The sequence below is a fragment of the Numenius arquata genome, chromosome 9 (assembly GCF_964106895.1).
Source record: "Numenius arquata chromosome 9, bNumArq3.hap1.1, whole genome shotgun sequence".
Classification (NCBI taxonomy): domain Eukaryota; kingdom Metazoa; phylum Chordata; class Aves; order Charadriiformes; family Scolopacidae; genus Numenius; species Numenius arquata.
Genome location: NC_133584.1, coordinates 5,864,888 through 5,881,573, shown reverse-complemented (window position 1 = coordinate 5,881,573; position 16,686 = coordinate 5,864,888). Strand labels below are relative to the sequence as shown.

Below are 16,686 nucleotides of genomic sequence, written 5' to 3'. Positions count from 1 at the left end.
AGGAAATAAGAGAGGACAACCTCACTGCCAGAGTAAACCCTTGCAGGAAACAAATTATCACAAGGAGGGAAGAGAGACGCACAGGAGCAGGAGGGCTTAGAAAGGTGCGGCAGTACAATAGACAGGCTGCTTAAACTAAGACATGGAGAACCTGAGATCCAGCCCTAAATTCTTCCAAAAACTTGGGCAACTCGGTTTTCTGCGACCTTCTTTTGGTAAAGTCTGGATAACAGTATCCTTTTACACCCCGGCGCTGTTGAAGATCCACAGACTGCACAATGAAACGCTTAGATATAACATCCTGCATTTCTTAGTCAGCATGTGCTGACAGCAAGTATACGTGTGCTAAAGCACCCTGTACTTGCAATATCCATATAATCTGAGGAGGATTTAGGGGGTTTTGAGGGGTGTTTTTTCACCCCCCAGTTAAGGAGATAAGGCAGGAAGAACAACAGAAATCATCTGAAGGTCTAGGATGGCTGAAGTATGAAGCTGAACCGGACACTTCTCTGCGAGGCTGAGGTATCAGAGCCTGCTCATCAGGAAATCATTTCAGTTTGACTAAAATTTAATCTTCACTGATTTTTTTAAATCCATTTATGCATTTTATTTAATTGAGTGGAAATACCCACACGGTAGCCTAGAGATGAATGAAGAAGTGGTCTGCGTAGGGCGCATCAGCCAAAACCCGACAAGCTGAGGTTTCAGGGGCACCACTCATAGTACAAGGCGCAGCATCCCCAGCGGAGCAGGTAACTGTGCCCGTGCAGCGTCTCACGCTGTGTCTCACTGTCTCCTCCAGCGCAGTCACTGACCACAAAAAAATGTAGGTTTTTTGGAAAGGCGGCTGTGACATCTTTGCCAAACTCTACAAGCCCGTTGAGCTGACACTGCTACCAGAGAGGTGGCTCTGCTGCTTGTTCTCATACTGTCCTTCCTTTCGCTCTCACTGCTACGGGTGATGGGACACTAGGACCTCGCAGCTGGGGACAGGGTGAGTAGCAACTTCTGGTGACAGTGCTGGCTTACATTGTTTTTAAGAGAAGAGTAGCGATGACTGGCAGTGACCTGGAACACTGGGTGGTGCAGCAGGAGACAGGCTGCTCCAGGTTTAATCACAGAAAGCAGACACAACCTTATTTCTGTATTTTTTACGGTATGACAACCACTCTTGGTCATGTCAATGGTCCAACAGACCAACCACGCCATCTCTCAAGACCCGACGAGAGCAGATGCCTAATACGGAACACACACAAGGAGTTTACGGTATTTCCTTGGCACTGTCTCCCAGCCATTTATGGCTCCCCAAGACCATCCGAGGAGAACACAGGTCCTTTGCGTACACCATTCCAAAATGGATTTTACTTTTATGAATTTGTGTAATCGTTTGTTGTATCCACATGTTATTTCGGACATCCAATATCCTCTGGCAGAGAGTCCCACCACTCAGCTGCCAGCAAAGCAGCATTTCATTCAGCTTGTGTTTTGAACATCTAGTTTCAGATGGCTCTGTCAAGCGATGGGGCACATCAGTCCCCATTTACCCTTTCCTCACCACTCACAGACCGACGGCTCATTATCTGAAGTTTGCAGCAAAGAAAAGATTATTAAATTAAAACTCTTGCAACTATACAATTATATTTGCTCAAGCTCAGTTTAACACAAGTACCTTTAACTGTCCAAATTATAATTTGTACTCTTTTAAAGATTATTGATTTGTATGAATAGAATGTGTGAATTTTCCTTCAAAAGTAGGAAACTCATTTTCTGGGAAGCAAACCACTAGTGAACACAAACCTTCAAGAGGAAGCATCAAATAAAGAACTGTAGCTTGGCAGCCACAGAAAACTCATCCTGCACCTTAGAACACGTTCTTAATTCCACCAAGGTGCATCCTGCAGGCTCTGCAGCCACCGCCTTATCGACGAGTGTTTACATTTTGGCTTAGAAGCTGGATTGTTAATCAATCCTTGTCATCTCTCTCTACTTCGCTATTTATCTTCTAAAGTCAAGGGCATCAGTCAAGATGAACTAATGTATCAACATCCTCTGCAACGAAACGAGCATGTAATGAATATTCACAAAGTCACCAGCAAGTAAGCTAGAAAAAAGGGGAAAAAAAATGGCAGCCCCACAGTAATGGTTTTATCTCGGCACGGAAGATCGTGATGCCAAATTACATTGCAAAAGGATCAAACTGAAAATCCATCATGGGCTTCCCCTCCCGCGCAATTAGGGGTGGAAATAGGCTTTTTGGCAAACAGACTAAACCACAAACGGATTCAGAGGTAACATGTTCCATTTCACTTCTTTACAAGCCAGCACACCTTCCTCAGCTCCTCCCAGTGTTTTAACAAGCACATGGCGGGGGGGAACCCTGCAAAACAAACCCATAACAAGGACAGGAAGAAAGCAGAAAGAGAAGACAATAGTTTGGGGTTAAGGGACCGCCATGCTCTACACCTTCCACACCTCATTGCATCTCTGCTGGGCTTTGGCTTTCCTGAGTCACCATGAACTTCCAAGCAATGTCCCTACACCCCTCCCGGATAGTGCATCCTCGCTGCTACCTTCTGTGTGCCGACCTTTGAAATACGGGAACAAAGCTGGGAGTGTCCTAAAATAGCCCTTAGGATGGCCAAAAAGGGCTAAGAACACCCACCCCCCCTTTTCTAGTTCATTTACTGGTTGGTTCAGCGATGTTTTTCTGTGATAAAAGTGCATAACATGCAACGTAATGAAGCTTTTGATTAAGAATAATTATTAAGAAAGCATATTTTCCATGTTTTCTCACTTGCTCTTTTGGGGACTAGGCTGCAGGTCAGATTTTTTGAGTACATACAGGAGTTTATCTTCCATAAATGTAAATTATTCCCCCCAGTCAGCAACCTCCTAGGCAAGAAGAGTCCAAACGACAAGACTCTTGTTAATACAGCAGGAGATTTCTCCTTCTTCACTACCAGCCTGGATATAAGACACCTGAGCAAGATTCTCAAAGAAATACATACATTGAAAAACATGTTTTTCATTATAGGTTTCCCAGCTGGGGAGCGGAACCTATATAAGGAATCTGACAAATTCCTACTGGCGTGATGCACCAACAAAGCACTTCACAAATAATTTTTTCCGAGGGTAAGTTCTTAATTTTGTACTAATCTTTTCACAAATAATTGAACTTTGTTTCTATGTTATATTTAATAGAATGGTACAAAAAGAGAAAAAAAACATTGTCACCTAATGGTTAATAAGCACTATTGCAAAGCTGGAATAACTGCAGGTATCAGTTTAATTCTTCAAGTTCCCTATATAATGTAACCTACATGAACCAACAAGAACAACAAACTCAGAGAGGTGACCCAGCCCAGAAACAGAACCAATGACATCCCAGCTTGTTAGAACACCTTTCCCCTTCAACAGGGAAATATTTAACAGTTCTTGAATTGATCCCAATTAAATCAAGTCCTTAATTTAAGGTTTTTCTCATACAGAATAGAAAGTGGAAGAGGAGGGGGGAGGGCTGTGGTGCTCTGTAGGATCTCAGGAGATTACACCACTTTGACCATCGCTGAACGTTAATTGCAACACAGGAGTCAGGCGATGTGATGAAAGCAAGCTTGTTTAACAGTCATGCCTATTTCTCTTATCTTTGCTTTGCACCTCTAAGCAATAAAACTATTATTAAGCAAAATAAGCCATTACTGTATATTTAAAAGAAAGTCTTTCCTATTTTACATTATCAGCAATTTTGCAACTGTGTTACTTTGGTATTTCAATCCGTGAGAAGCATGATTCCAGAGTCTGAAATACCCCAGCTCCCACTGTCTTACATACTGGAAAATTAAGATTACACTGGGGTTTAAATATACATGATACAAGAAATTTTATTAATTTCAATGTTATTGTTTCTTATGCAATTGTGCAATCTTTCTCTGAGCTTAGAGTAATACCTTTCGTTTAAAACCAGCAGATTTCAGTAGTCTTGGCAACATTCAATGTTATTTTCTCTCAGACTGTGGCAGAGTTGAACTGAAACAGCAGCGTGTGGTAAGCCACACTGGCACTTTGCTGGTGGCACTATGAAGGTCTGTAGAACATAGACTAGTTATAAAAATACAGTTAATTTCTAATTCTTGTCACTGCAAATAGAACCATTTAAAATGTGAACCCATGCAAATCGCTTTTCTGCTGAGAGTATGGCATTTCCATGAGCCAAGGAAGAATCCCTTCAATATGTGATGTAGGATAGATTCTCTAGTCCAATGACAATAATTAAAATGTTGATCTCGGAAAGTATTTCTTGACTCATCCGACGCTAACATTTTATACTGGGAGAACACGTTATTAATATAGCATAACCTGCTCCCCAAGCTTCCAGCTCTGTATTTGATTAAGTTAGTGAATCTGGCTTCAAACAAGGAGATCCACTATTTCACTACTGATAAGATTATCAGAAACAGATTATCAACCTGCGGGTAGCTCCCGAACAAGTATCAGGATTCCCCACCACAGTACAACCCATAATGGTCACAGGGTACACTCCATTTATTCCAGAGACTTTCAATCGAAAGTTTAGCTGTAAACAGATACTCCAGTGAGACTGAAAACATCTAAGAAACAATGGAAGTATTCCCACAATAAAGTCTAGGAAAACTGTTTTACATATAGTGCAAGAAAACAACACGACAGAAACCATATATTTGCAATACATTGAAAAAAATATTGAAGCTATTTTGTATTCTATGCCCTTGCGGTTTTCTGGTTTTAATTTATACAAAAAAGACAGAAATAGAAGCCAAGATAATGTGAAACCGATTGTGCGTGAAAAACAAGCATTTTTCTGGCTTAATTATAGAACAATTTTGCATACAGGCAGGGATGGACGGCTCTCATTTTGCTCGCTGAAAACCACAACCAGCATTGCGTGCAGTATGACAATTACATTTGCTTTAAAACAAGCTCCTACACTTTTCAATTTACTCACGTGAAGAGCAATAAAGTAATGGCTTTGTCAAATTACAGCCAGTCGCTGCAAAAGAGAATTCCTCCTAGCAAACTAAACCACGCATCGGCAGCTGTGCTTAAAAATAAACACTGCTTTGACTTAAATGACAAAAAGAGAACTACATTGCTCGGCGTATTAATAATTTTAAGAGAGAAGTTTGTATTTAATATCTGGATCTTCATATTCAGGAGTTTTGTAGCGTCTGTCATAGACCTACCACTGATTTCAATTGCATGAGGAAAAAGCGTAACATCTACTGCTTTCAAAGCTCCTGCACCAAAAATAACCTATCAATTAAAATAAACCTGTTCCTCTGACTTAGTACTTGATTAAGAAACTAGAACTAGAGTACGGAACTTGACCAGGTGATGGAGACTTGGGTCTGACTAGCTTGCATGCAGGCATCTGGCTGTACCCCGGAAGGACATCCCACCGCACAGTGGTTCTACACGAACGAGATGTATGACTGCGACTACAACAGCTCCACACAGAGCTTGGGGTGGAGACTGATGGAGTGCCTGCCTGATGGAGGCCAAAGTTTAGCCATAAACCAAGTCAGATTTACCCAAAGATAGCAAAGAACTGGCTATCTGCATTTTTATGTAGCATTTTCAATCTTGGAATGCTGGAATTTTTTCTGGGAAGTTAGAATATATCTAGAAACCCAAAGAACAGCTGGGGAATTGCCTGTATCCTGCTAGTTGACATGACACCGAGTGTTGGGAATCCACTAAAGCTCACAGCTGGCTCCTTAACTAAAGCTGGGAGACTCCTGCTTTTGGCTTTACGAACTCCAGCTCAGTCCCTGGTGTCTTGCCCAGGAGAAGAATTATCACAGACGTTCTCTATGAAACTTGCCTTCTCTCAAGGGTTTTTTCCCAAGCTAACGTTGCAGAGCTCAGACAAGGTATCACAACTAATCATGAGAGAACTTCCAAAAGCTCTGGAACGCATGGAGAGTTCCAATAAGCATATAAGAAAATTCACACGCTTACCAAACCTTCAGCTTTGCATCCTCAAAAAGAAAAGAGGAAATCTGAAGCCCAACATGGAGAAGTGTTGCAGACCTTACACAGTTCTGCTTCGACTGCAGTTCTGGAAATGTGGGAATGCTGGGCAATCTGGCACACTAATGCAGTTCATCCCAGAAACACATGCTTATGTTTCTAGGAAATAATTATGGCCTCTATTCAGTCATAAGGATGACATGAAAATTAATTTCTAAACTGGAGTAAACATCTACATTTAATAGAATCCTTTTACTCCACCCTGCTTCATGTACTCCCTTTCTTAGAAGTCAATAACACCTCTAGGAAACAACAGACTTAAAAACAAATTGCAAGATACGTTGGGATATAGGTAGTTATTTATCATGTTGAAGCAGTAAACTTTAATAGCTGCAGCTGAAACTAAAATTTTGCGAAGGGGTATTAAATGCAATTAAATATTTAATCCCTAACAGTTAGGCTTCAGACATGACTTTTATTAGGAAAGAAATCACATTTTCCATCCCAGGAAAGATCTCCTGTGCGCTCCACAAAAGACTTCTTCCAACCTTTGGTGCCACCCACAGTTATGCCGTGCTGGGCCAGATTAACATCTCCCCTTGCATAAGCTGCTTTCTATACACCTATCTATGCTAAAGATTATCTTTTTTAAGTGATGATAAACGTAAATACTTCAAACAAAACCTGTGTAGTGATTTTAGACTTAAAATTCTTAAGATTAGCAGATTTATTTCTAAAAAAAATTCCATTCCCTTTTCTTTTTATGATTTTCTTCTCTCCATTTTCTGTCATTTTTGTCATGACACACCAGATCATTTTGAAGAACACACACAAACATTCTGAAGAGCTGCAGAGACAACAGTTTCCTTCTCATGTCATCTCTGAAAGTCTGGGTCTGCTCAGCTCTCAGCTCCAGGAAACAAGGGCCTGGTCTTTCTCTCAAAAATTGTCTTAAGACTTTTTTTTTTCAATTTTATGCAGAAGTCTAGTGATTCTGTCTAATTGATGTTAGGTTATATATATCTAGTTACATAGTCAGAAACTAGTGCAAAATCAACACTGAAGAAAAACAAGATAATCTGTATAAACACACATGTTGTTTTAACAGTCTCTCCTAACTGAAACATACATTTGCATTTTTATCATAATGGAATATCGTAGAATCATAGAATGATTTGGGTTGGAAAGGACCTTAAAGATCATCCAGTTCCAACCCCCTGCCACGGGCAGGGACACCTCCCACTAGACCAGGTTGCTCAAAGCCCCATCCAGCCTGGTCTTGAACACCTCCAGGGACGGGGCAGCCACAGCTTCTCTGGGCAACCTGGGCCAGTGTCTCACCACCCTCACAGTAAAGAATTTCTTCCTAATACCTCACCCAAATCTCCCCTCTTTCAGTTTAAAACAGTTACCCTTTGTCTTATTGCTACACTCCCTGATCAAGAGCCCCTGCACACCTTTCTTGTAGGCCCCCTTTAGGTACTGGAAGGGGCTGTAAGGTATGGCAAAACCTGATGTAATAGCTACAGTTATCACCTTACAAAACTCCTAAACAGCTTCCTTAAATTAGTTCTCGAGAGCTCTTACACAGGGGACTTGGAGGCAGCTCCAGTTGTACATTCTGAAAAACAGCATACAGAAATCAATATTTTGAGTTAGTGGTTCATTTATTATTTTTTATTTTGGTAACAGAAGATCACTGTCAAACCTCGAAATACACATTCGAGTATGATGGATTAACTGAAACACAGAAAATGGCATAGTTCAGCGTGGTGCAATGGATAGGAATAGACTGCTTACTGTGCCCTCCAGGAGCACGAGCAGGCCATGCTTCTCTCAACATCTCTGTAATTAAGCCCTGGAAATGACTGCCAAACTCGGGGATGTGAGTCACCTCAGGAAAATAAGATACTAGGCTAATTTCAGATACCTTACGGGGGAAAGGGAGGGAGAGAATGTAGAGGAAGAGGTGGAGTAATTGCAGTTTCTTTTATTTCTTAATTAACGATGCATGGTAGAAAATTTCAGGAAGTTTGGTTTATGCTACATCACCAGAAAAAGACCAGAATTGCATCCAGCTCAGAAAAACCCTTCTTTAAGCAAAGAACAGGATCCAAACAGGCTGAATTCCTGAAGTGCTTACCTCAGGCTCCAACATGACTAGAAATTTATGCCCCTGAATCCTAGAAATTCCAAGAAACATCACCCAGCAAAAGATTCTGCCATAATTAGTTGTTCTGTATAGTTCATTTTTTTCAGTAATCTGCGTTATTTAGCTTTCATTACCATTAAACCTCAAAACAGCACCTGACTTTCAGCAGGACAGATTTAATAACTTTTCCTATGCAAGGATCCTATTCCAAACCGAGGGAGGTGAACTACAGCAGCCACAAATCGCTGGCAACATCCTCAGCACTGTATAAGAGATGCTATAACGCGTACTCAAATCTCAGAGCGGGTGGAAACCTTACTCATGAGGTTGCCCCACCCAGACACAGGGGCTGAGAAGCCTGTATTTTGCCCAGCAAAACAACCGGCCCAATGAGACAATGCGTTTGAAACATCATATTTAAGACTTAAGAATTCAATCAGCTTGGCTCGTTCAGGAAGTAATTCCACTCCCTTGTTTAGGCTTTGGTTTTAATAGTAAAGCAACAATCTTAACTGAACCATTCCAGGAGTGCCTACTACTCACATATCACAAGTTTTGTCAGTACAATTGCAAAGTCACAGCCGCCCTAGAGACTCTTCCCACGTCGTGTGCTCAGCCCAGCCAGGTACCGCTTAAACCGTGCTGCTGACCACAGGATTTCTGGCTCAGTTTGTGGCTGTAATTGTCAGATCACTACCACGGCTATTTTATCCTCTGCTTCTCTACTGGTCTCCCTCCAACAAGGCTAATGATGTTTTAGGTGATGCAGAAGCTTCTGTCAAAAGCTTTGCCTGCTAGGAATACGTGACAGAAGATGACTGTCGAAGAAGCCAGAATGCAAACTCACCAAAGCCTCCACCCATCTCGCCTCCCTCCTCCTCTCTCAGCTCTGAAGCGTTCACAAACCCAGACAGATCAATCACTCACAAGCTTTAAAAGGCTTAAATCACCATCAGTAACAAATAGTTTCAGGATATTGGCTCCATCTTGCATCGGTCTGTTACCTCCCAGGCCCAATATTAAACCAGGGAGGGGGGAACAACAAAGCCCAGGGAATGAAACCATCCTATTACCTCATGCTGCTTAATATTCCTTCAGGCTACACGCTCTGTGATCTCCAGCCCAGATTCCAACTTGGGTGCGGATGTAACATTGCAGCGCTGGTAGAAATTTATCCTGGAAGTATTATGTCTACATGGAAAGTGACTTAGGCCATTCGGGCATGGGTTACAGAAATGAAGAAACAATATAATTACGGGCATTTATGCTCAATTTCTCTTTCCAGTCATCGAATTCAGATGTTGGGACTCTTACTCACTATGGACCTAGAAGCAACAAACCAGCTCCCTGAGTTAACTGAACCGAACAAAGCTCTAGTGCCTTTTCTGTACTCAGATTACGAAGAGATCTTGATAATTCCGGATAACCTGAAATCTTCAGGTTGAGCTGCAAAACAGATGTGTATCTATCTAAATATGCATTTTACACATACATGTATGTACATACAAATGCATATATGAATACAAATTTACAGCATATATATCTTCCATACTAAAATTTTGCACAAATGATTTCAAACATTTAATGTGTTTTGAGTATTTAGAACATTAAATACCCAGTGGAAAACGTGAATGGAAGGACAAAAGAGATTCTTAGATGAAGTTACGAACCAAAGCACACTATTTCAGGAAGCCGGGCAGCAGAATTAGGAATGCTGTATGTGCCATTTTACATGCAGAACTGTTCTGGGTGTAGAAGTAAACCCATGTGCCAAGAGGGCACAGAGAACTAACCTCCACTGCTACGGTGCTATCACAGATCTTTCAGATCTCAGATAGCAACAAAACACAATCAAAATAAGCACTGTGGTGTTACATGCAGTTAACAGGAACGATTCAGGCTGCTGTTATTACGGAGAACAGCCAAACCATATAGGAGCCGTGTAGATGTAGCTCTAGTTGTATGATGCACGTGAAAAATAAGGCACCAGAAATACTGTTAGTTCTTCCTATCTCTGCCAGGTACAAGTTCAAATAGAGTACTCGAAAAGAGGGGTGAGAAGGTAAAGTACATCCACACCTGTATGTACTTCACTAAGGACAGCTTTGGCATCTAAGTAGTTAGCATGCAGGCAGACATAATAAATACTAACCACCAAAGTTACACGAAACTACGATCTAGTGTTGTGATGCGTTATGCAAGCCTCTATACATAGAGCTGCTAAAGATCTGATCAACTTCTAGCAGGTCACCTCCAAGGAGGGACCTTGGTTTAAGACAAAGGGCACAACAGGCACAGAAGAATTCTACCTTTGCTTTTCAGCTGGTGCTTTCTAGCGTTGGATCAGGCAGCTCTGAGGAAATCCACACCCTGGCTACAGTAGGGCACACTCTGAATTTGGGAGTTCAGAGTCCCTGCTGGGTTGGCTCCCAAGATTACAGTATGGTCTCAGACTGCACAGAGATCACCTGAAGCCATCAGATAGATACGCTAAGACTCTAAGAGAAAGAGCAGGAAAATTAAGGTAGTAAAAGGCACAAAATGTAGGCTGTTATGAGGATTAGGGATTAAAACAGATTAAAGAGATTAAAATAGTACACAAGGGGTTACTTAATACCCAGAGGATGAGAAGACAGAAGCTGTGAGGGCTAAAAAGACATTTGTAGATACATTCAATCTTGAAGCAGTCAAAGATATGATCAGGTTCTTCTACAGCTGTCATTGCATTTCTGTTCTAGCAACTGAAGCCTGTTCCTATGTGGCCAATAGTTTGGCACATCTTTGTAGGAGGCAAAGAGTGTCAAGTTTGGTTTTTATCATTTTAAGAAATAGTAAATAAGATTATCTTCATGTTTTGAACATATAATGCTCAGAGAATGAGATTTAAAAATAATCAGCTTACTGGAAGATCAGCTTCTCTGTGAAAAACCTTATAGATAACAATGACTTTAGGTTTTCTTAGCAGCCAAGAAATTTTGTGTCATTTCTAAACTTTGCCTCTGGTATTTCCTTTGTGGGTTACAAAAGCAGCCCTACTTTCTCCATCGCCCATCAGAGCTTTGTCAAAGAGATAAAAATGCCAAAGTTTGACATTCTTCTTTTGTAAGAAGTTTAGCTTTCAAATACAAAAATCTTCTAAAGGTGGTGAGCTTAAGATCCCAGCCTCTCAAAACCAGTTATTCATACCGTGTTCCCCAAGTCTGCCATCCTTCCAATCGCATCCTGGTCTTATTTCAAGGCACAAATACTTTTCAGCTGAGTACCTGAAGCTGTGAACACCAGAAAAAGCAGAACTCCCTACAATAAGAGTCATGTGCAGCCCTCTTCAGCTCAGGTGCATGGGTTAAATGATTTTAAGACCTCTTCCCGCACCATTATTCAGTGATCTGTGCCTTCTGCCTTGGTAGATGAAAGTGCTATTTTCCCACATGTAAAGAAGATTTAGCCTGCTTCACATACTGCATTTCAGCAAAACAAGGCAATGAAAAAGATAAAAAGACCTCTGTTTTTTCAAACAAAACCAGAAAGCACTGCTCATTCAGGCATGAAGAACTGGCAAGTACCAAAAAGAAGGTTCCTATTACCTACATAGATGAAAAAGCTAAAAAAACTGCAGAGATAGAAAAATAGTCAAGGGGATGGTAGGAAGTGAAGGGAGGCTGCATTTTGAGCTGCATCAGAGGGTACTTCCTAAGATTTTCGGCAGACCAAAATCATTCCGGTTCAAAACTGTGACCTTATACATAAACTTAGGAGCTGCCTATGATCCTTAAGCATTTAAAACTGACTCAAGTTTCATCCAGAAGCCCTAACAGTGCTCCTCCGTGTACAATCGGGAAAGCAACTGTCTTCATAGGCCCCAGCAGTCACTGCAAAACCCAACCAAAATTCAGAAAACAGGCAAAATTTCACTGTCATCCAAGTGTTGCAATCCGGTCGGCCTTCCAGGAGCATGGCCAGCCCAGCACAATACAGCCTCAGGATCCTCAAAAGGATAACTTTAAGAAGTTGCCTTTTTTTTTTTTTTAAATTTAAAACTGTGAAATGGTTTTTCAGGAAGTAGAAGTCCAAGGTTCAATCCTCAGTTCAGTCCTCTCCTCAGCTTGTAATGAGCTTTAAAGTCTTATTTAATTGCCCAGGAGAGCTATAAAGACTAAGAAATCAAGCACTGGTGATACAACACCCTCTTTTCCTCCTGGCAGTGCTGCGTCAGTGACCTTGTCCTTTAACTGGTTCCTGTTTAAAAGGTTTCTAGAGTTCTCCCATCAAACTTCACACCACAAAGTTATCTCTAGACCAGTATCTCTAGAGAAACTAGACAAAGTTGCACTGCTTTAGTAGCCATACATTTTGTTATTCCCATGAAAGAATAAACTCAAAGAATAATATCTCATGCTGTTAAGCATGGCAAAGAGATGTAGCCTAGATATTCTTAGAGATTTTTTTTTTGTTTGGCAACAGAAACAGTGTTGATTTAAAATCCAGTCCATTTAAAAGTTCAAAGTGCAGTCAGACACTGCACCTGCAAACACAGGATTTTCTGTCAGCATTTTATGTCGTTTCAAAGTCTCCATTTAAAGAAAATTCCTTCCTGTTGTATCGTATCAAAGAGTTAAATAGCAAAGGTTCAGAAATGGTTTTGGTGGTGTACGTTGTCAGTTACAGCACAGTACTTGTGTATCTCTGGGCGAATCGGGCATAGGCACAGGTTTTGAATTCTCAATGTTCTCCTCATTAATAAACTGCTACTGCAAAAATCCAAGGGATTATACAGGGCAGAAAAGAGCCATTAAACGTACACGGAAAGACAGGGAAGAAAAGTTTATTGCTAGCTCACTACGCCAAATCCTCCAAAGTCCTTTAGGCACACAGCTTCCATTTATTTCAGTGGAAGATGAGGCATCTAATGCTTCCTGCTGTGTTTAGTACATCTCTGGGCTCTCAGCCTCACCCTCTTTTAGGTATATTAGCTATTGCCACAATACAGGAACATTTTAAAGAACCAATTTTGTTACACTATATCTTTCCTTATATTCTGTGACTTAATTGCTAATAACTTTTTTTTTAAACAAGGTTTACTGCTACCATACAAGGCATAGATAAGATTTCCTGCTTAATAGGCTTGATACATTGCCATGGGTCCCAGAATCATGTGAATTTGTTGCACTGATGATCAATTATACTACTGTTTTCAGATTCCGGTCCATATCTTGCATTTCTCATTGATACACTGAGACAAATAAGGAAATACTTCTATAAAATGCAGCATTGTCACTGCATTTATCAACTACTAGTTGCCTTCTGCTTCAAAAAACTTGCTTGGACACATGATGGCAACTGACTGAAAATAACGTTTCAGAAGTGGAAAGCTTAAACTCACGGTCCAGACCCAATATACCTGATCAAGAGAATCTCTCCTCTGTGTTAGAATAAAGTTTGTTGCATGCTCCTCTGGTATAGCCAAAGCAACAGAAAAAGCTAACTTGTTGAATTTTAGCTTGAGAACAAGATGTCCCTCTGTCCTCTTCAAATACTGTTGGCAAATATACAGACTAGAAAAAGTAGCCCTTTAGCCATCCACCACATACCCATCTCCCAGCCAAACATTTACACCTTTTTCATGACTAAAATGAAGGTTTCTGTCAAATTTTTCCATGGCATTACCTGGAAACAGCCTGAAATTGAAATACCAAGTAATGATGGTCTCAGATCAGAGTTTAATATATTCAAGAAACAGATCACTATAAGAATTTAACAGCATAAGCCCAATTCTGCGCTCACTGCATAAAAATTGTATGCTTCCAGGCACGCTTTTATGCATGCGTCCACAGTGAAGATCACCCCTGAGGTTAAGTATGACTACAGCTGCTAGAGCAGACCACTCTTAGTCTTGTTTTATACAGTTTTGAGAAATAAAACTCTAAAGAGTTTTGAAAGTTGGCTCTGGACTTTGTATATGCCAACCTGATAAGCTTGTACTTGACAACTGGAGAGGCACTAAGGTCTTGCACTTCCTTGAGCACTGACGCTTCATGTATATATCTGCTGCTTTGCATCTGATTCCTGGACATGCACATGTCAGACATTGGCATCTTTCCATCTTCAACTATGGGATGCCCACATTTGGTGCATCCTTAAACCAAAATACGCAAGGTTCTGTATTTAGGTGGCAGCTTTAAGCCAAGAAATTCAAAGTAATTCAAAAATTAATAGAATAACCTTACCCAAATAACTTATTTGAACTTTACTTTTAAATTACCCTTCAAAAAAATGCTTTATTAGAATACTCCTCTCCTCCCTCCTGGAGCTATTTAAGGCTTACACTGCTCAGGAACAGCAGCCTTGCATTTTTGGAGATTAACGTTCTCTCAGCAGCATAAGATTTCATACTGCTAAGACAACACAAAAGCATGTAGAAGTCCCAGAACTGGACGTGGTCTGTAGTGTTAGATGAGTGGCAGGCAGCATGCCCACCTTTCCCATTTACACCAGGATTTGCGAAGTGACGTGCAGTCCTTTGGGTATAAGAGTCACTCTATGAAACGTGTGGGAGTGAGGGGGAATGAGAACTTTCTGGGAGTTCATGATAAAAACTCACACCGACTTTAGCAGAGACAGCATCCAGACAGTTAGATACCAAAACCCCACAGGCTGGAGGGAGAGAAGGGGAAGAAGCGTATAAGGAGTGAAACTTTGTGAGAGGTTGGACAGCTGGAGCCCAGACTTCCCCAGAGGAGGAGGAGGAGGGTATTTCTGTATTAGGAAAGGGCAACAGAGTCTCCTGCCGAGGTAAGTACCTTGTAACTGAGCGGAGAGGGACTCTTGATGCTGCTGGTACTTGAGCGCCGTGGCCTCAGCCTTCCTCAGCTGGCCCTGCAGCTCGTAGTAGAGCATCGCACCGTAGAGGAAGCCGAACACCACGGTCAGGAGCAGGAGGGTCTGGAAAATCCGCTTCTGCTTTCGGGAGCACATCCCGTTGCCCATGTCCCCGGCGGGGTCCCGAGGGCCCCCCGCCCCTCACGGCTTAGCGGCGGGCAGCTGGAGGCGGCGGGCGACGAGGCGGCGACATCGGAGGCCCCGGGCCCGCGCCGGGAGGAGGAGGAAGGAGGGAGGGACTGAGGGAGGGACGGAGGGGCCGGCCGAGCGCCTCAGCCCCTGGGCACCGCCGCGACGCCCCGGGCGGCTTCTCCCTCGGTGCGGGCCCTGCGCGCCGGAGCGGGGCCGGCGGGACTCTGGGCGGCGCGGGGCGGGCGCCCCAACCTCATGCTGCGGCCGCGGGGCTGCCCGGTGCTGCCCGGCCCCCTCCGGGGGCGGCCCCGGGCTGACGGTCCCGGTCCCCGCGGCAGGGGCGGGCAGCGGCGCTGGCGAGAGCGGCCTGCGGGGCGGGGGCGGTCCCTGCTCTCCTCAGGCGGCGCCTTCGGCCCGGCCCCGCCGCGGGGACCCGCCCGGGCGGTGGCTCAGCCGCCGCCAACCTGAGAGGAACAAAGGCAACTTCCCCAGCCTCGCACTTACGTGTCAGCTCCGCTCCGCCACGGCTCCCCGCCGCGGGATCCCCGAAGGAAGTCCCGCTCCGGGCGCGGCCTCATTGGGCCCAACCGCGGGTCTCTCCCCTCCCTTCGGGGCGGCGGCGCCTGAGCGCATTGGGTGCCCGCCGCGTCCGTCCGGCCCGCCGGGCGCTCCCGCTTCCCGCCCCCCGCCCCTCTCCTCACCCCCGGTGCGGGGGGCTCCTCGGAGACGGGGCGGCGGGGCGGCATCCCGAGGGGGCCTGTGTGCCTGCCCGGTCCCCGTGTGAGGGGGCCGAGGGAGGGCTGAGTGTGTGACACCGTGTGGGAGAAGGCGCCTGGCGGGTGTGGCACCGTGTGGGACAGGCGCTGGGGCGGGGGGTGACAGCGGTTGGAGGGTACCCGACCCCCGCAGCCGCCTCAGGGCCCACAGGGGCCTGCGGGATGCCCGGCTCAGAGCCTGGTTTTATAACCCGATGCCTCAATTATTTACAGTCTTCATCAGATTAATCTATCTTTTCCATAGGTCGCTGGCTGTACTGTGGTCAGGGGTGCCCGAAGCCCTGTGCCTCAAGGCCTCCATTGCTCTTTACCTTTGCCCTCTCCAAAGGCTGGGCTCAGGCCTCTGGTGAATCTTAATTCAGGCAGAGAGTTACGTGTCTGCTAACACGGTGCTCCCAAACGCCACTGTCGCGGGCAAAGAGGTGAGACAGGTCTTAACGGCATTTATACTTAACCAGCATGATTTCAGAATTAGCGGAGTTCTCTCTAGTGTATTTTATTGCAGGAAAACAAACAAACAAACAAACAACCCAAGAACAACCAGCTCAAGCTAAACCAGAAGTAATAATAAGCAAAAAAAATCAAAGACAAACTCCAAAGTTACTTTTTCTAAATGGATCTAACTCATTGATCTGTGTTTTTCACAGGCATTATTCTGGCCTTAAAAGAAAAACTACATCAAAGAGGCTTAAAAATTTGTTATTCAAATATTCTACATATACCAGTAATTAATAGCAGTCA

The 16,686-nt window shown here is 43.5% G+C and overlaps 1 protein-coding gene across 2 annotated transcripts in view; it reads right to left on the bottom strand.

The window, feature by feature from the left end:
- Window positions 1-15,337, bottom strand: part of GOLIM4 (golgi integral membrane protein 4) — a 32,870-nt gene extending 17,533 nt beyond the window's left edge. The window contains exon 1 of one of the 2 annotated variants that reach the window (XM_074153531.1): window positions 14,959-15,337. In XM_074153531.1, the coding sequence (XP_074009632.1) occupies window positions 14,959-15,145 (187 nt within the window). In that variant the 5' untranslated portion in view covers window positions 15,146-15,337. The remainder of the gene's footprint in view (window positions 1-14,958) is intronic. The other variant, XM_074153529.1, reaches the window with a different exon arrangement.
- Window positions 15,338-16,686: the final 1,349 nt, after the last annotated feature.